This window comes from Monodelphis domestica, chromosome 8, assembly GCF_027887165.1.
Source record: "Monodelphis domestica isolate mMonDom1 chromosome 8, mMonDom1.pri, whole genome shotgun sequence".
Lineage (NCBI taxonomy): Eukaryota > Metazoa > Chordata > Mammalia > Didelphimorphia > Didelphidae > Monodelphis > Monodelphis domestica.
This window is the reverse complement of record NC_077234.1, coordinates 185,193,453-185,214,767: the sequence shown is the minus strand read 5'-3', so window position 1 is coordinate 185,214,767 and position 21,315 is coordinate 185,193,453. Positions and strand designations below refer to the sequence as shown.

Below are 21,315 nucleotides of genomic sequence, written 5' to 3'. Positions count from 1 at the left end.
CGTTTTTGATGGATTGGTTTGATTGGAGCTCCTATTAAATAGTAACCTGGTATCACTGAACCCCAATTTACATACCTCAAAGTATAGTTTGTAAAAGCAGATATGACAACAAAAAAAAATCTAATTCACTTTCTGGAGTCAAACTTTATCCTGAAAGTATTAGAGGATTGATTTGGTTATGCTTTTTGAAAAGTCAAAAGTTATTTAATTCTCTTGTTATCTAAAAATCTGAGCTAAGGTTGAGTGGGTTGTTTCAAATTTCTCCTTCATTCAATTAATGATGAAGTCATGTAAATTACTTCTAAAAATGAGTCTAAAAGTAATATTAGCACAAAATATAAAAGTAGAATTGGTACTTTTACTCAGTCAGATATTAGTATAGCAATCTGTATGTAGCATATAATAAGGGCTCTATAAGTAAATGTGGATAAAATATATGTGGTAGAATAATCTTAGAATATCTTTGGACAGGGGGCAGCTGGATAGCTCAGTGGATTGAGAGCCAGGCCTAGAGACGGGAGGTCCTAGGTTCAAATCTGACCTCAGACCCCTCCCAGCTGTGTGACCCTGGGCTAGTCACTTGACCCCCATTGCCTAGCCCTTACCACTCTTCTGCCTTGGAGCCAATACACAGTATTGACTCCAAGATGGAAGGTAAGGGTTTAAAAAAAAAAAAAGAATATCTTTGGACAGACTCCATTCACTGGTCTTATCTATACTGTGCATGGAATCAATAACTTGATGAGTTTTAAAATGTAGATCATTAAGTGAAACTTTTTAGTGAAAAACAAGAAACAAATATAAAAAGAAAGAATGACAAATTTAACAGTAAAGAGAAAGGCTAAGAGTCATGTTTTAAGTCTAAATACTTTAGATATTTCTGGGTCACCTTTAATGAGTCAAGAACAAACTTACACCTTTATTTGTGAAACTGACACCATTATTTGGGGAAAGTAATTGTTACTGATCTATTTTCTGAGATGACGCCGAATCATGTCTTCTGAATTCCCATAAATACAATTTTGGCACTCCAGATGATTATACGACAAGGCTACTTAAGTGGTGGCAATGATGCCATATTTAAAAAAGTAAGCTTCTTGAGGGCAGGTTTAGCTTAATCATTATTATTACTCCTTGGAAGAAGGGCTGACATCATTGATCCATGCTCAATGTTCCAAGAAGCTTACTTTGGCTAAAATTTTAAATAAAGGCAAGAAAAAAAGGCGGAGTATCAAATTATTAACTTGATTAATTTTCTCTGTATATATTTTGATAAACCAGCCACCTAAATGGTTGGCAACATTATAAAAAATTTCCTTGTCTTTCTATCCTCTAGTTCAGTATTTTGCATATCTTTTTTTAATTTAGAAAATTCAACAAATTATCTGTCATAGGAAGGCATTGCATTAGGTGCTGCAGAGACAAAAATATGTAAAATATTCACTTTTCTCAAAGAGTTTATAATAAGGCAGAGGAGATGGTAGAGAATAAATATACATTAGAATGTAAGAGGAGATAAAAGTGATATAGGGCTAAGATATTTTAGAGGGAAGAAAAATCTACTTTTCACTAATGGTGGAGGGGTGGGAGGATGGACAGGTGGTCAGGGAAGGCTTCATTAAGGAGACGAGAAATAAGCCTGGAAAGGCAAGATGTAGACAGAATGCCTAAGGCTATGAATACCAGGTTAGAAAGTTTAGACTTCATTTGGCAGAAAATGGGGAATCACTGAAGGTTAAGCAGAGAAATATTGTAATCCAAATTGTGTATTAATAGATCTACTCTGGCAATGGTGTATTACACATAGTGAAGAAACTGGAGTTGAGGAGGTTATGCAGGAGGAAATTGTAATAGTTTCTATGAGAATATGTGAACTAGAATGGCGGCAAAGGGAATGGAACACTAGACACTGGAGGTATAAACAACTGTATTTATTGGTAACTGGGTTATGGTGAGGAAAGAGTTAAAGAGGAGCCTGAGATTTGAAGCTGGATTAACGGAAGATATTCGTTTTAGAAAGAGAAAGAGCAACATTATGGAGAGGGTCAGATTTCAGGGAAAGATGATGACTGGTTTTAGCTTTGTTCAATTTGACATATTGGTGTGACATCAAATAAGATGTAGAGCAGATGGCTGGAAATACAGGAATGATGATGAAGATAATTTGGAGGTCGTCCAAATAGACATGAAAGTTAAAGCCATGAGATTAAAGGGTTAATGAAGAATTTTTGTGCCCATCAGCCTCACAATAGAGGAGGAAGAAGATATGAATACCACCTCACAGAGGGAGACAGAGACCCTTAGGCAAAAAGATTTGCAGATCTGGACTATTTGAGAGAATATTGTTCTCAACAATCAGAGCTCCAAAAGATCTTATACCTTTTCATATTTATTATTAAGAGAAGAATTCTTATCCAATGAGGGACAGAGGCAATTATATAAGATAAAATTGATAATTTTACTTACATAAAATTGAGAAGCCTTTTTATATAAAGAACTAATGATTTAGGATAAAAATGGAAATAGTTAACTGGAGAAAATCTTTGTATCAAATTTCCCTGAGAGGATATCTAAGGTACAAATCTAATTACAAAAATATAGAAGACCCAAAGTCATTCTCCAATAGATAAGTGGTAAGAGATATGAACTAGTAATTCTCAAAAAGGAATCACGATTAACAGTCATATGAAAGAATATTCTAAGTCACTGATAATCCAAGAAATGTAAATCAAAATAACTGAATATTCATTTCACACCCATCAAATTGGCTTAGATGACAAAAGAAGGGAAGTCAATGATAGAGGGATAGTGGAAAGATGGGCATATTAATATGTTGTTACTGGAGTTCTGATTTGGTATAAATATTCTGGAAAGCAATTTGGAATTATGCAAATAAGGTGACTAAAATGTCCATATCCTTTTGTTCAGAGATTCTCCTAATAGGCACATAACCCAAGGAGGCCATTTGCAATAAGAAACTCTTCATATACAACAAAACATTTATAGCAGGATTTTTCGCCATAGCAAAGAACAAAGAAGATATCCATCAATTACAGAGTAGTTAAACAAATTGTGCTACATTAATATCATGGAATATTATTACTATGCTGTAAGAAACAACAAACATGATGAATAAATAGAAAAGTATGTAATTGATATGAAGTGAAATAAGTAGCATCATACAAATAATATATACATAACAATATGAGGGAATTGAAGGAATTAGGACAACAAGTGGGAATTGAATGAACCAATCTGATCCCATTTTGTGACTCGGTTCTGAAGGTAGCTCAGTTTTCTTCCTTTTAAATTATATATCTAGTCCAATTTCTGATTTGTGAGAAAACTTTATTCAATTGTTGAAATTTGGAGAAAACGTTTCTGCATTATTTGAACCTAGTCTTGCATAGTTGTAAAACTGGATCATCTCTACTTGCTGCTTAGAGACCCTTAACTAAGAACAAAGGTTGTGCTGACCAGAAACCCTGTTAGGTCCAAAGATTTGATGCAAGAAGTTTTCTTACAATTATACATCTGAGGCAATCCATATGTATTATCTGAAAACAGGCCCCATATTGATGAATTAATTATTGTTTCCATGCTCCTTTAATTGATTACAGATAAGAGGAGTGGAAGGTGGAGAGTGGAACACCTCTTTTTCTGAATTCAGAATATTTTACTATTCATTCTCCCTGTCTCAACTTGAGAAATCCCATATCTTTCCTCTAATTAGAAAACAGGTTACTTAAAATGATATTGTTTCCTTTTTAATTAATTGGCCTTATTTGATTGTTTTCAATTCCTCCCCTAGTATTCAGGGTCCAACCCCAAGCTGAGGAAGGGGCCTGGTCCCGGTTTGTTGAGTAATTGTCATGCACTGTTTAATAAATCAATATGGTCAGAAGATCAGACTTTCATTTCTTGTCATTTCATCTTTCATGAACCACAAATATAAATGGAAAGAATGCCCACAATAATAAAAAATGAAGGTTGTAAAAGTGTAAAAAATCATCTTGGTATCAAAGAAGAGATATGAGAAGACAACTATAGATGTTTGGGGGGAGGGTCCTACAGAGGGGAAACATTGCATATAATCTCAGCTTTTAGATTCTATTGGTCAGGTTTACTAAAAAATTTTTTTTATTTATTTCAAAAAAATTATTATAAGAGAAGACTCTCTGGGAGGAGGGGGAAGGAGGGATATGGGGGAAATGTAAAAACAAAACATATTAATAAAAATCTATTATTTTTTAAAAAGCATAATTTCCTTTAATGGTAGATAATATCCTGCATTTTATTTTTATATCCTTAGAGTTTATCACAGTGCCTAGCAAACAGTAAGTGCTTAGTAAATGCTTTTTCCTTCACTTAAAAAAAATAGAGATATAACGAGGTTGGGGTGGTGAGGATTTAGTCCAGAGTATTATTATTTAGAAAATACTAATAACACTTGCATTCCTTTTCCAGCATAGACCCAATTGTATTTAGTATCCAGTTAGCAAGAATAATTCCTGCTTTGGCTGCTTCTCAGCTGAGCTCTCCCCTCTTCTAGTATTCTTCCACCCCTTCAGTAGCCACTTGATGGTACACTCCCCAAATTTCAACTGCTGAAGCCATAAAAATAGTTAGAGCTCAAATGATAAGTAAATAGTAGTGTATTTGAGGCTGACAATTGTAATAATATTTCAGTCTTTCTTATGTTTTGCTTTGTCTAGGTACTAGTAAGACCAACATAACACATTTCCTACCTAGAGAAAGCTCATTTATATTATTTGCTTTTGTGTAGAAGTTATAGTAAGGTCCTTTCCAAGTTTGAAATTATTATATGGGTCTTCTTGTTTGTAAACACAAATTTAGGAGGAGGAAGGGGAGAGTATAGTTTCCCCTTGAGAGCGACATGACTTCCTCTTTTGTTTTTGTATTCTTATCATCATACAATGCCTTGAAGGGAAAAGGTATCTAACAAATGTGCTAAATGAAACTTGCTAATGTGAGTATAAGCTAGAGATAAAAGGAAGACAATGGAATTGAATTGAGACAGATTACAAACACAGAATATATTTATTTTAGGATGGCAATTTCATACCACTGCTTAAGGTCAAACTCCTCTTATACAGTACTCCAAAAAATCCAACCACAATTCTTGGAGACACCGGGGGGTGGCAAAATTATTTTTAAAAATCCAGCTATAGCTCAGGACACTGTCCATGCCTATGTGTGGTGGATTTCAAGAAAAAGGATCTAGGTTCAAATAATACTTATTTTTTCTATGACTTTGAATAAGCTGTTTAATCTAAGTATTAGTTTTCCCTTCTATAAAATGAGAGTAGACTAGATTAGAGATTCCTTCCTTTTTTGTGCCATTTGACTATCTGGTGAATCCTAGGGATCCCTTATCGGAATCATGTTTTTGAATGCATAAAATAAAATATAGAGATTATAAAGGAAGCCAATAACATTGCAATATAGTTATTAAAATATATTTTTCAGTTCATGGACCACAGTTTAAGAACCCCTGGAAATGATTATTAAGATCCCTCCAGCTCTACTATCATAAACATATGGTCAAACTTTCCATATTTATTCCTAAGATGAAAAGTAACCAAATAGACATCTATATATGTACACACACACACACACACATATCCAGCAGTAAGTCATTTCTACAGCTATACTTTGGTATCTTCCTATATGGTCAATGGGCTAAAGGGTGGGGTTCCTAAAATCAAAGCTTCTTTCAATGAAGGTGAGAACTTGATTCATGTTTTCATAGATTTCATATGCTTATTTATTTTGAAGTTTGGATATATGAGCATCCTCTATGAAGTCATATCCTGATGGTCCATCATAGCATGTAGGTAAGTAACTCTTATACTAGAAAGCTTTCAAAAAACAGACTGAGCCTGTTTTCTGAGAACCAACCTAGCAAAGAATAGAGAATATGTTCATCAATAGACACAGTGAACTGTTATCGAATGACTAAAATAAAACTACCCTGAAAATGCAGCTCATGCACCAACAGTTATTGCAGAGAATAAAGAAGAAAGGAAATCCTATGAAGATTTTAATGTGGTCTCCAAGTTAAATCAACATTTACACTTTAACTCAGTGACTTGAATGCACAGAAAGAAATAGGTAAAGGCAGCAAGGAATATTGGGAAACATGCCCCAGGAAAAAGAAATGAAAGGGGCTATCTGACTTTACTAACTCTAAATTCTTGCCCCCAAAGCCTCTAACTGGTCCATTCAATGTCAAGTTCATGAGACCCAAAATACCCCCCAAATAAACCAAGAGTCCCAAAATAGAAGGTTGTGTTATTAACTCAGTCCATAGCACTAAAAATAGCTCTAAAATTAGAGCACATTATATAAGTGTTGAATTTCACTGTGGTTGTCAAAAATATTTAGTGATGAACTTAAGTATATTTATTCCCAACTCATTTTTTTTTTTACAACACAATGTTTTAGGTTTTGGATGTGGATTTTCTAAGCAAGAAGACAAAAGAGTGTCCTTTTAGAATTTCCACATGGCCAGAACTGCTTTCTTTGTGGCTGTAAAGAGGCCGAGTTTGACCTGGGGAATGGAAGTTTTTCAAAGATTCTCTGATGAATGTAAACATTCTTCCTCTCCCTTGATATCCTAACCTGTTTCTATCCTAAATTACAGACTTTTCTAGGTGACGGCAGCATATCCTAACCTTGGATACTGTCCATGATAACGTACTTCTACTACATTAGTGACACACCAATTAAGGAGCCTTGCAATTTTGTCTAGGCTTCTTTGTCATTGTGAACATTTAATTCATGGACAAATCTGCTACGGTAAGTAGAAGACGTAGTCACTAACATAAGCTTACAATCTAGTTGGAAATGCTTAATAAAATTTTTATTTTAGAAAAGAAAAACTTTCCCCCCCTGGGCTGTGCTTCTAACTCTCTCCAGACTACACCACCATGACTTCTCACTGGAACTGCCTTCTCACCCTGGAACATCCTACCATAGTATATCATCAACAAGGCTACAAAGTGATATTTTTTGATATGTAGCAACTTTCTAAAAGTTTATTAAAAGTTGCTCCCTGGTCATCTTCATTCCACTCTTCCTTATCCCAAATTCACCTCAAGCCTCCCACTCTGGAACCCTGGATTCCTAATTAGCAACAGTTCTCCCTGTCTCACCCAAGTTATTATTCTCTGACCATCTTTATCCCATGTTGCCCTTTCTGCTTGGCCCTATCCCTTGCCGCCTCCTTTTTAACTCTTGTTCTTGGAGCAGTAACCAAACTGTTACTCTATCAACTATACTATTCTTGGACCTGAGAAGACTTCTATAAACTGATGCAGGTGAAATGAGGAGAATCAGAAGAACCTTTTATACAGTAACAACAATACTGTAAGATGATCAACCTTGAAAGATTTAGCTAATCTGATCAAGACAATGGTCTAAGACATTTCAAAGGACCAAGGATGAAAAAATGCACCAACTCCAGTGATGAACTCTGAGTGCAGACTGAAGCAGGCTTTCCCCGCCCTCCCCACTTTATATTTCTTGTTGGTTTTTTCCCATGTTTTCTTTTGCAATATGGTTACTATGGAATATGTTTTTCATGACTTCATGTGTAAAATTGACATATTGCTTGCCTTCTCATGGGGAGATAGAAGGGTACAAAGGAGGGAGATAATTTGAGACTCAAATTAAAAAAAAAGAATGTTAAAAATTTACATGTAATGGGGAAATTTTTAACAAAATAATAATATATTATAAAAATAAAAATACATAATGGGCCCTCAAAAATTAAGTCATTCAATTGCTCTGTAGTTTCTCTCATTATTCACATCATTTCCTAGAATAAAATACTCATTCCTAGACATCTTTCTTCTATATGTGTTGTCTTCCCCCTATTAGAATGTAAGCTTCTTGAAGGCATGGACAGTCTCATATTTTATATTCATACCTGTAGCACTTAATACTCTGTCTGTCACATAGTAATCACTTAATAATAAATATTTTGTTTTTCCTGTCCTTCATTCACACTAAATCAAATAGAAATCTATATTAAGTAATCCATATTAAGTGAATGAATAAATGAAAAACTATTTAAGCTTACTATATGGCAAATGCATATGGCGGATATTTACTCTAGGTATACAACTATAAAGCCAAGACAGTACAAGCAATTAAGTGGCATAGAGGGATAGAGGTGTGTGACTAGAGTCAGGAAGACCCGAGTTCAAGTTCAGCCTCGGATGTTTCATAACTGTGTGTCCCTGGGCAAGTCATTTAACCTCTGTTTGTCTCAGTTACCTCAACTGTAAAATAGTGGTAATATCTACCTCCCAGGGTTATGGTGAGGATAAAATTAGATAATAATTGTAAAATGTTTATATCACAGTGTCTGGTACATAGTAAATGCTATATAAATGTTCATTATCATCATCATCATTATTCTCAAGGCACTTAAACTTGTATTAATTAGAATCTTGAACCCTTGGATTACATTTCCCACAATTCCTTTTCTCTTTCGAGTATGTGCATCCTTAGGTTGTTAGCATTTAGTTTACAACCTCTAATCAAGAGAATCTTAACCTGGGGCCAATGAATTTATTTTTTAAAAGTAGTTTTATAACTGTATTTCAATGTAATTTGTTTCCTTTGCAGTCATGTATGTTTTAATTCAATATATTATAAGAGATATGTAGATTTGAGTGTGAAAGGGGATCATGATAAAAACATGTTAAGAACCCCTGCTGGAAGAGGTGGTGAGGATACCCATTCTAAGGAAAATACATATTGTTGAAGAGTGATATAACATGTCCCACATGCTGGGATGCTCAGAAGTAAAAGGAAGTAGGAATGTGGAAATAGAAGAAGCCGGTAACTGATCTGAACTGCCAAAGGTAGGCTAGATCACACTTAAGAGACTGTAAAACAGCTTTAGATTTTTGGCTTTTGCCCTATAATATTAATTTATTCAATTAGCATTTCACCTGGCATTATGGCAAGGCCCTGGGGATACCTGGGAGAGATATGTTACACTTTCTCCTTTTCTTCAGAACTTAAAAGGGGATCTATGTAGACAAATAATTAGGATGCAAAGGAGACAGCTATTTAGGTAAAGTGATGGGAGAAATCTGAGGAGAGAGAGATCAGTTTCATTTGGCAATGGGATGTAGAGGGGTTTGTGGAAAGCTTCATGGAGAAGGCTTAATGAAGAGACGCCAATAGATAAAGATAGGAAGGGGAGCAGAGGCAGATAATAATAACTAGCATTTACATAATGCTTTTGGATATGCAAAACTCTACAAATATCTCATTTCATCCTCACACAAACTTAAGAAGATTAATAACATATAATAATAGATTTCTATTTTTTAGATAAGGAAACTGTGGCAACTAGAAGGTAAATGAGTTGCCCAGGGTCATACGGTGATTAAGTGTTATATCAAACTTGGGTCTTTCTGACTGGAAGTTTCAATCTGTATTTGCTGCTTCAACTAGCTGCCTCTCATATTTATCATATGGTCTAATATCAAGAAACTAGGCAACAGAGTGAATTTAGTCAAGAAATCTCATCTTCCTGAGTTCAAATCTGGCCCCAGACACTTCCTAGCTGTGTGACCAGGGGCAACTAATTTAACTCTGTCTTAGCTTCATCATCTGTAAAATGAGCTGGTGAAGGAAATGGCAAACCATTCTAGGATCTTTGCCAAGAAAATCCCAAATGGGGTCATGAAGAGTTGGACTTTAGTGAAAACCAACTGAATTTAAATATTATCTGGGTGCTTTAATCTAATGTTTGATGAGGATAGTGGTAATGTGTATATACATATGTATATGTACATACATATATACAGACACACATATATACATATATGTATAATTTATGTAAATGCATTCTAAAAAATTTTAAATGTTTAATTTTTAAATTAGTTTACATTACTTTAGTTAAAATATTTCAAATACATTTAAAACATATATATTTAATGGGACATCTAATTTTATATTATATATGATGTACATATCATATATAATATATTAGTGTAAAATATTTAAACATTTATTTTAAAAATTCTTTAGAAATAAAATTCTCTCAAAACTATCTGATATGTTGAATTCCCTTTCAAAGGATTTTATAATCAAGTATGCTTCCCAAAGTAGGAAGCAGCCTCAGAGTAGGAAAATATTGTCAATTGCAATGATAATCCCCAAAAAGTTTGGTGAAGAAGCTCTATAGGACGAGGTAGGGAAGAAAGACAACCAGAAGAAATTCTAGTTAAAGATGAAGAGGGCTCCATCTAACCACATCAAAAAGATAGAGGACTCAATGTAGGTAGGCTGTTCAAAGAAGCCAAAAGTACATAAAGAGAAGCTGAACATGTAGGAGTGTCATTAGACCAGTGATGGTGAACCCATAGCACAGGTGCCTCCTCCTCTTCCTCTCCACCCTCCGAGTTTGTTATTAAAAAAGCAGAGGGACTTGGGCAGGGATGCTCCCTTCCCCCTCTCCATTGCTCCTGACAACATTTTTTTCACATCACCTGCCCCTCTGCCCAGCAGCCCAATGGGAATGCTTTCTCCGCCCCCTGTGTGGAGTAAGGGGTGGAGGCACACCTGGCACTCAGTCTGGGGGAGGGGGGCAGGGCCTGGCACTTCATCTCTAAAAGGTTCGCCATTACTGCATTAGACTATAGCCTCAAAGCAACTGCTTCCAGGTTGAGGTGCCCCACTTTTAAAAGGAGAAGAAACCCTCAGACGGGGCTCAGGATTAAAACACTGGAAAACAAGACCGACACTGAAAGGTTATGGGAACTTTGATTATTTAGTCTGGTGTGAATTATCCTCAAAAGCATTTAAGTCTATGATGGAATATCATCAATTCTTCCTTATTTAAATGAGATAACATATTTAATGTACTTTGCAAAACTTAAAAGTGTTATGTAAATGATAGCTATTGTGATTCTTATTTAGGAAAAATCCTGATATTGCTATGATGTAAAAGGCCACTCTTTCAATAGGTTGATAGGTAAAGGGGGAAAAGGCAAAATTTCAAATCACTAAAATTTGTCTTCTCTAACTCTGATGACAAGCTTAATTGAAGGAGAGATGGAAAATATCTACTGAAATGAAAGATTTTGGATTTTCTGCTGATTTCATTCGTCTGTATTAATCTATTACTATGTGAAAAGACAACCTGACTAGCCAACCTGCTGTTTCCCATGTTCACTGAGGGCATCGCTCATTCATTAATTCAAACAAATATTAAGTAAATGCTCACTAGGTACAAGGACTCATGCTAGGCAGCATCAGTGAATAAAGTTTCAAGAAGTCTAGCTCTATAGCTGTCAGTGTCATTGAACATGGGAAGGGGTTACCAAGGTAGGATGGGACATCTTTTTCTGCCTCTGCAAATGAAGTATATATTCGCTTCTCTCTGAGTTAACTTGGGAAGCATCTGTTAACAACTAGATTCATTCCTTTATTGAGCATAAGGTACTGGGTTAGGCACTTCACAAGAGTTTACTTTCGGGGAAGACAGATAAGACATATACACAGATAAACTCCAGCATAGAGAGAAAATGTCAAGTGCCATAAGGGAGGTATGTCTACAATGCTGATGTTTTCTTAAAGGTCACCATCCCTAGGATTAGAGCACTCTAAGAGCTCAAAAACAACAACAACAACAAAAACCATAAGCAAAAGAGGCAAAAAAGAGACCAGCTCAGGATATGTTTTTTTTTTTTCCAATTAGGGGAAAAAAAACCTTAAAAAATTCTATCTTAAAAAAAAATTTAGCCAAAAGTTTCTACTTAAAATAAGTCAGCTAAGGAATAAAAAGCATGATAGTATCCTACGCTGGCATTTTATTCAGTCAATTCTAACCAGATGGATAATTGTTTCTCTGCTCAAGATATAACAAAATCTACAAACATCAAGAAAGTAATTATTTTTTTAAAGCATTTGTTTATTTTCCTCAATTTACCTTATTGCCCGGGTGAATTAAAAATCTCCACCCCCACCCCCCCAGCTCTATGGGTCCCTAAGATCATCCAGGGGAGAGAAAGTGACCTTTGGGGGTAGAAAGACTTAGGTTAAGTTCTGCCTCTAACCCATACTAGCATAAGGCTCCCACTGCTACAAGTTAATAGATCTACATTGATGTGGCATCTTTTGTCATCATGACAGGTTGACTGATGAGGGTGAATCCAGCAAAAATGTGGTGTTAATTCTTTTTTTCCCTTTTTTAAACCTTACCTTCCACCTTGTAATTAATACTGGGTATTGGTTCCAAGGCAGAAGAGTAGTAAGGGCTAGGCAATGGGGGTCAAATGACTTGCCCAGGATCACACAGCTAGGAAGTATCCAAGGCCACATTTGAACCCAGGACCTCCCTCTCTGGGTCTGGCTTTCTATCCACTGAGCTACCCAGCTGCTCCCTGTGGTATTACTTAAAACCTTTTAATCTGAATGGAAGTCCCTTGAGTTTTCTGCAATTTGTATAGGCAATTCTTATCTTCGCAATTTAGGAAGTGTCTATTAGGGGGAAAAGAAAGGGAAAAAACTAACATAAAAAACTTTATCATTAAGATAAAGTAATGGAATGAGTAGCAATCGAAAATGGTTTGCATAATCTTATTAATAAATGGGATGCTCCTGATGGGGAAAAACACTATTTAGGTAGTTACCCACACCAATGAACTTCCACGTCTGGGGAAAAACAAGAATTAAAATGGATCTGTAAGTAGTTTGAAAAAATTGCTCCCCTCAGCATCCATACACTGGATAATTGCCTTTATAAGTACCCCGAGCTCATATACATCTTTGTATCCATCTCAGCAGTATTGCAGAGTCTAAATTGCAAGTTCCTGTCTGGGCAGATGGCTCTGTGCCCTTATCTGCTGAGCCAAAGTAGGAGGATGGACCACTGCAGAAGAAATCTCAAAAAAGAGAATGCCCTGCAAGGAAAACAAAACCAAAACCAAAACCAAAGCCCAAACCCACCTGGCACTTTTAACATAAGCTAACCACAGCCTGCAGGACTTTTAGGATCTTTTTTGAACTTACTGCTATTCGAAGGACAGAGGCTTTCACAGAAGTCCATTTGTCTTGTCTCCGGTCTATGACAAGGATAAACCCAATTCCAGTGTCTTGTAAACTAAAACAAGAAGACAGGACACATAATTATTAGGGTAGTTAGGCAGGAAGACAAGCCTTTTCCAAGATATCTCTAAGAAAACCTCAAAGTAAAATGACACCCCTTATATAATAAATCTTTTACCATTCTGCATTGCAACGTATAACTCCATGAAAAATATGCCCATGGAAAGACTGCAGCATTTCCAGAGGGTTCCCATGCAGCCTCATTGAGTCAGTTCAGGAGCAGTCCTCATCCACAGACAAACAGATTTTTGTCCAGCTCAGATATCCATTTCCTTTTTTAGCTTGGTATCAACCACTTCACATTTTCAGGACCTTGGTAAAGCCCATGTTCCATGAAGCCAAACACACTGGTGCTCCACGGGGAAAAAACCATGTCAACCTCTTTCTCTGTGCTTTGGTTGCTTAACCCTTTCAAAACAAGCTTTAAGATGCCAATATCACATTAGTCCTAGACTCTGAGGTTTTCTTGTTCTTCCATGTTAGCAATTTGCTCTCAATGGGGTTGTTACGATCACTTTGGGAAAAAATCCCCAAGGCTTTGGAAGGCTCACGAGCATTTGTCCAAAAGAAGATAGAGGATATGCATCTTTGAAACAGCCACATCTGTAGGAGAGAGATCACACACTTGGACTCTTGTATAATGATGCCCTCTGCTCCTCTGCTCAGCTTAAGTGCACGAGCCAGCGAGCGAGCATGCTACAGTCGCCGAGTACAAATGAAAAGGTCGGCTTCTGTTGGGTGATTCCACTTCCAAGCCAATTGTGTAATGCCAGCAGCTGACTGGCAGCCAATCCCAATCAGAAGGGAACGTGACAGGCAAGCTCAGAACGGACTGCCTTGAATTGCTAATTTCTGAAGCTGGAGGAGTAATTTTAAGTGAGAGCCATTGCCGAATTTAAGTAAGAAAGAAAATTATGGAGGAAAGGCACCGACAGATGAAGCTGTTTGTGTCAGTGTATATATATAGCAAACACTAATGGATGCACATGGATGTGGAGGATTTCTATGGTCTCTTGCAGTTCTAAAAACTTAACGATGATAATACAAAAAGCATACATATATCATTGGCTTACCACACCCATCTATCTATAACTTGATGATGGCTCCCAAATGTTTGTAGCAATATTGCTAAGCAGTGGCAAAATGCCTCTTCTTTAACGCAAAAAAAAAAATCATCTTGCTACAGTAGCTATTAAACTGTAAACTTAAACACATATGCTCTGCCAAAATAGAATAATTCTGTTATCTATTATTTCATATTTCTGTGGTTGACTATAGCAATAGATTTGATTTATGGTCAATTATTAGATTAGCATCTTGAGTTAAAAAACAAACTTTCTATCTTTTCCTTCCTTCCTTCCTTCCTTCCTTCCTTCCTTCCTTCCTTCCTTCCTTCCTTCCTTCCTTCCTTCCTTCCTTCCTTCCTTCCTTCCTTCCTTCCTTCCTTCCTTCCCTCTCTTTCTTTAAAAAAAAAAAATCTTACCTTCCATATTAGAATCAATACTGTGCATTGATTTCAAGGCAGAAAAGTGGTAAGGGTTAGGCAATGGGAGTTAAGTGATTTGCCAAGGAGATCAAATTTGAACCCAGAACCTCCTGTTACTAGGCCTACCTCTCAATCCATTGAGGCACTAGCTGCCCCATATACTTTTCTTTTTAAATAGCAAAATGATCATTATCTTGCTTTGTAAAGCAGCTTTTCTTAAAAGAAATCAAAGTGTTTGGCAGTGTTACAGTCTTTGTGCCATAATATGTATGGGACTTGAAAAAAAAATCTGATTTTTCCTTAAGAAAAGTTGAAACTAGGCAACTAGATGGCTCAGTGGATAGAGAGCCAGACCTAGAGATGGGAGGTTTTGGGTTCAAATGTGACCTCAAATACTTCCTAGCTGTGTAGCCCTATCTATTGCCTACCCCTCACCTTTTTCTGCCTTGGAACCAACAATTAGTACTAATTCCAAGATGGAAGGCAAGGGTTTTAAATAAAAGAAAAGTCAGTCTAAGCTTAAATATACTTTCTCATCTTAGTTAGTCAAGAAATAGAAGCAGCAATTCCTAAAAAAGCATTTTAATCTAGGATTCATTCTACTATTATTTTGTTTTACTTGTTAGGTTGTAATATAGCACACAAAATCCCCCCATAAAAATAGGTTAATTTTTTAAAAATTAACAAGCATTTATTTTCTCGCCTTTCCACTCTCCCACCCCTCACTTTGGGAAAACCACCACAAATACCACAACAGAACTTTTATTACAAATATGGATAGTCTAGCAAAGCAAATTCCCACATGGTCCATGAGCAGAAAATATATGTCTCCTTCATTGCCTCTCTCAGGAGGTAGACAGCATGCTTCTTCATTCTAGTCCTTTGGAATTATGTTATCATTTTAATAGCTTTGCTTTTGTCGTTGTTGGGTCCTTCCAGTCATGACCAACTCTCTGTGACTTCAATCGTAGTTTTTTGGGTACAGATATAGAGTAGTTTGACATTTCTTTCTCCAGCTTATTCATTTTATAGAAGAAGAAATTGAAGCAATGGTATTGATCAGAGCTGATGCCTTTCAAAGTTGTTTTTATAGATTGTCCTTCTGACAATTTATGCTATAACAACATTCTCCTCTCAATCATCTACCATGGAGCCTTTGATTGAATTACCATGGGGAATTCCTAGTGAGGAAACATCTTCTGCCAGTACAGAAAGGCAAATGTCCTAAAACTTTAAGTTTTACAGAGTTGCCTGAATTACTGAAAAATGTAGTGACTCAGTAGATTTAGAGGCAGAACTGAAGCTCATATTCTCCTGACTCTGAGGCCAACTTTCTATCTTCTCTGGCATACTGGCTCGGTAACCTATAATCATTCAAAATTCATCTCCTTCTCTTGGAAAAAAAAATCCTTCCCCAGTGCCTCATCATGGCAAGAAGACAACTCTAGGCTCTCAAGGATCAGCCATATTAGTGGAATAACACAAGCTGGAAAAGACTTAGAGTATGAGACAAGAATGGAGCAGCATGATCCAATGGAAAAAACACTAGAGGTGGAGTTGGAGGAGCCCATCCAAATCTTCACTTTTAGACTTCCCATCTGTGTGACTTGATGCAGGCAATTCATTTAGTCTTTCTGGACCTCGGTTGCTTTATTTGTAAAATGAGAAGGTTGAACTCTTTAAGGTCCCCTTTTGAGCTTTTAAGATTCTATACATCTATCATTCACTTATCAGACTAACTAAAGCAGAAAATGTTCAGCTCATCACCAGAAAATTGCCATCTTATTATATATGTGGTTTTCTGGGCAAATATATGGAATTGATTGTTGTTTCCTTCTCCAACTCATTTTACAGATATGGAAACTGAGACAACCAGGGTTATTAAGTGCCTCATCCGATCTGGTCACACAGCTGAACCTTGATTTGTACTCAAGTCTTCTGGACTCCAGTGCCATATTTGAGCCATTGGAGCACTTAGTTGCTATTTAATCATTTAAAGCCGCATTAAAACTTTTGGGATCCCCCTCATAAAGGCAAATAGTTGGCACAGTAGATAAAGGGCTGAACTTGGATACAAGAAGGTCTGAGCTCAAATCTTGGTTCAGAAAATTCCTAGTTTTGTGACCCGGGCAAGTCACTTAACAACTCTCAAGACTTGTTTTCCTCCTCTGTAAAATGGGAATAATAATATTATCTACCTCTTAGGATTATTATGAGGATTAAAGTACCTACCATAGACTAAGTACTATATAAATGCTAGATATTATTAGCTAATATATGTGAAGCTTTGTGTTGACTTCAGAGTGTTATGTAAATGCTAGCTATCCTAGAGTGTTATATAAATAAATGTTATAATCTGAAGTAATGCTATTAATTTTTGCCTTCCACTACTAGATAAAATATTAGTTAAAGAAAGATTTAAAGAAAGGTAACTCTAGAGGACCTATTAAGTCCTTTATTTACTAAATTTCAACCCTTTCCCCATCGATTTAGCCTTGATTTTTTATTAGCCCATATCTATTTCTTAGAGCAGGAACCATTCCAGGGCATATGTTGTTTTTATTCAAGTTTGATGTCAAGCACCTACATAATACTTCAGCCTATTGGTAGCAATAACTACGTTGTTACTAGATTTAAATGTCCTGGTATAGAATAACTCATCTTTGTCTATGTCCAGCTGTGTCTCTAGTAGTTACACATAGTGTACTGTGGAGGACTTATTCTATATACAGCCTATTGAGCTGTGGGAGACTAGAGCGGAAGGAGTTCTTTGGCCATTAACCTCCTTGTTCATTTTTCTAATCAACAATTGCTTACTGAGTTCAATTCAGATCCTGAATACAATTCAGACATTTATTAAGCTTTCATAATGCCAAAGGGACCATATTGAGTTGTAGAGACACTGTGCCAAGTATTGTGGCAGCCACCTTCCACTTATCCTTCTAGTACTCTGACAAGTCTAGATGGTGCAGTAGATAAGAGTATGGAGCCTGAGATTAGATAGAGCTGAATTCAAATCCCCAGCCGCAGACATTTGATTCTGGGCAAGGCATCTGTAAATGGGGATAATAATAAAATCTCCCTCCCAGGATTGTTGTGAGGATCAAACGAGAAAATATTTGTAGTAGGCACACTATCGATGTGTATTACCTTCCTTGTCCTCTTCCCTTCCCTTCCCTATTGCATTTTGTGACACAGCAGACAGAGTTTGGGGGCTGGAGTCAGGAAGACCAGAATTCATATCTGTCTTGAGATTCTTACTAGCTGTGTGACTCTGGGCAAGTCACCTAAAATGTTTTCTCCAGTATCCTGATCCACACAATGGTGATAATAATAATAGCACCTGCTTCCCAGAGATGTTGTACGGATCAAATAAGATAATAAAGATAAAGCACTTAGTACAGCTTCTGGAATTTAATAAATGCTATATAAATCTTAGCTATTATCATTATTATTGTTATTAAGTTAATGAAGGACGAATCTATCTTATCTTTAAAGACCTCTACTCCCAAGCTCCTTTAATGATTCATTTCATTGCTTAATAATTTTATTAGGAAATTCCTTTTTTCTTCACTGACATGTAACTTAAGTTAATCTGCTGTTTTATTTCTTGGTTAGTTATGTAGATATAGGGACAAAGCTTTGATCTGTCATTTCATGGATATAAAGAATTCCTGGCTTTTTGTCAATTCAGACGGACACATTCTCTGCTTACAGAGTCCTGGAGAATTGCTTAAATTACTGAGAGTTTAACTTACTTTGCTCCTGGTCAAACAGAGGCAGGACATGAACTGACATTTTTCTGATTCCATAACCTGCTCTTTATCAACTATGCTCTCTAGGTTTTGGGAATCAGTCATCAATTTCCCTACTCAGGTTATGCCATGACAAGTTCTTTAACTTTTTCTCTTAATTTCTATCCTCCAAATATAAAAAATTGAATTACTTAAAAAACTCTATCTACCATCTTAGAATCAGTACTATGCATTTATTCCAAGGTGGAAGAGCAGTAAGGGTTAGGCAATAGAGATTTAGTGACTTGCCCAGGGTCACACAGCTAGAAAGTATCTGAGGTCAGATTTGAACCCAAGATATTCTGTCTCTAGGTCTGGCTCTCAATCCACTGAGTCACCTAGCTGCCCCCATCCCAAAATTAAATTACTTAAAAAACTTTGACATAATAGATACTTCTAAACAATTTGGCAAAATAGATACTTCTAAACAATTTTTTTCCTGCCCTCTCAAAAGTACATGGCTCACACAAAGAATTAAGCAAAATCACTTTTTAATTACTTTTAGCCACTCTTTTCTCCGTCTCTGCAACTTCTTAAGTTGGGTAGTCCTAGAGTAACCTTAAATTTTAAACAGATTTTATTAAGTTTTATCAATGGTACTTTCTGTATGCCCAAAGCATCATGTGCTTAATTTTACATCTGTGTATCTTCTTACTCAGAATAGTCATACTTATTGGATAGCTATGATTTTGATTTTTAAGTTCCTAAAAAATCATTTATAACATCCTTTAAAAAATTCTTTAATTGCAAATTTAAAATGAAAATCTCATCCTTCTTCCACTCATTGAATAGGCACATGATATGACAGCTAATTGACGTGAGTTCATACAAAACATATTTCCATATTAGCTATGGATAACTATGATTTTCAGATCCCTTTTCCTTATTCACATATGGCATTTTGGTCCCCAACTTTATTTGTATGTCATGCCAAATACATTTGCATAAATGATTCAGTCCTCATTTCTAATTCTTGTAGACTATTTCAACAAATCAAGGCTACTGAAAATACAAAATTTCCTGCACAATTCTTGTCCCTCCACTTTCTAAACTGGGGTCATTCGCCAACTTAATTCAACATTGCAAGGCTGTGTGGCTTCCTTGCTGTGATTAATAGAGCAGTAGATTAGTGTGTGCTGATAATGAAACACCAGTTGGAAAGGAATCACTAAATTTCTAGTATGTTATTAAAATGTAGTATTTATTTTATTATTTCTACTACTACCTTGATATAGTAGGAAAAACATTGGAAGTAGGAGACAACTGAGTTTGAATTGTGCCTTGGAAACTTATTGCCTTTTTGACCAAAAGCAAACCAGCCACTATGAATGAACCCCAGTTTTCTTTTATATAAAATGTACTTATTTATTTATTTAATAATTAAAATTATTTCTCTAGGTGAATAATACCAGCTTTAGCATTTATAAATTAGAAACATAAACAACAGAAAATGTTAGATCATGGAAGCATTTTCTTTTAAAAGAAAAATGAGCATTATTCAGTCAAAGAGAGACATAATGCTTTCCAACAAATTGCTGAGATTTTAATTTTAGGTTTTTTTCATTTTTAAACAATTCCTTAGTGGATTGTTTAAAATATATGGAAGAGAATGTTGATTGTTCATAATTAACTTTCCAGGACACCTTTTAACTAGACAAGGCTTTATCCTAAATGGATCCAAAGATGATCCCATTATTCTGATCAGAACAGTCTCTTCATTGCCCCCCAGGAATCTGTTGTTCTCTGGGACTTTTCTTTCCTATTAACATCTTATCCCTCACCTTAAAGTCCAACTCAAAATCTATATCCTCTCTACTCTAGGTTTTGTCAGGTTTTCTTTTCTCTGAATTTCTAAATGACTAATATATCCAGGGAATGGGCTATTTCATATTTGTCTTTGTATATGCCCTTCTGTTAGCACAGAACCTGGAACATAATAATAAATTAATAAATGTTAACAAACAACTAAATAAGTGTTTGTTGATTGATTGCATCTCATAATAACTATGCCTATGTTCAGTGGTGTCCGATTCTTCCAAAATGTGGACCATATTGTCCACGTAGTTTTTTTGGCAAAGATATAGTGGTTTGCCATTTCCTTCTCCAGGGCATTAAGGCAAACAGGTTAAGTGACTTGTCCAGAGTCACACTGATAGCAAGTGTCTGAGGCTGGAATTGAACTCACATCTTCCTGTCTTTCCTACTCTGGGACTAGTGCTGTGTCCACTGAGCCACCTAGCTGCAACCTAGGCAAACTGGGGTTAAAGTAACTTGACCAGGATTCACATAATTAGTAAGTATATGAGTCAGGATTTGAACTTAGATCTTCTTGACTCCAGGCCTGTTGCTCTATCTACTTCTAGTTGCCTTTAACTTCACATTGTAGGCATTCAACAAATATTTGTTAAATATTAAATTGTTATTTATTAAAGTTCTGGGGATTGATGGTTCTAGTGGATATAAAATTGGATAGAATGAAAAAAGTCTATTTTAACTTCAGAATCTATTGAAAGATGACATGATTATGGTGGGAAGGAATAGTCTGTGAAGATCGGATTTAGCTATCTCCTGATTGTAACAATGAAGATACTTAGCTCTTTCTTTATTGTGAAGATAAAATTGTAATCTCCTAATTGTAACAATGAAGGTACTTAGCTCTTCCTTTATAGTGAAGCTAGAATTGTAAGCTACAAAAATGTGTTAACTACAAAAGGGGAATTAATCACAAAAAGGTGTTAAGTAACTAAAAAAGGGGAATTAACCACAAAAAAGGTGTTCAATAACTACAAAAGGTGAATTTACCAAAAGAGGTGTTAAGTAACCCAAAAAGATATAATCTAACCAGAGAAGGTGAGAACTAAAGAATAGACAGTCCTG

General features: G+C 35.8%; 1 protein-coding gene across 33 annotated transcripts in view; it reads right to left on the bottom strand.

The window, feature by feature from the left end:
- Window positions 1-21,315, bottom strand: part of MCF2L (MCF.2 cell line derived transforming sequence like) — a 394,661-nt gene that overhangs the window by 57,743 nt on the left and 315,603 nt on the right. For 26 of the 33 annotated variants that reach the window (XM_007501253.3, XM_056806834.1, XM_007501252.3 and 23 more), the window contains one exon: window positions 13,063-13,153. In XM_007501253.3, coding sequence (XP_007501315.2) covers window positions 13,063-13,153 — 91 coding nt within the window. Of the gene's footprint in view, window positions 1-13,062; window positions 13,154-13,276; window positions 14,241-21,315 lie in introns of those variants that run through there. The other 7 variants (XM_056806845.1, XM_056806848.1, XM_056806844.1 and 4 more) reach the window with 6 other exon arrangements.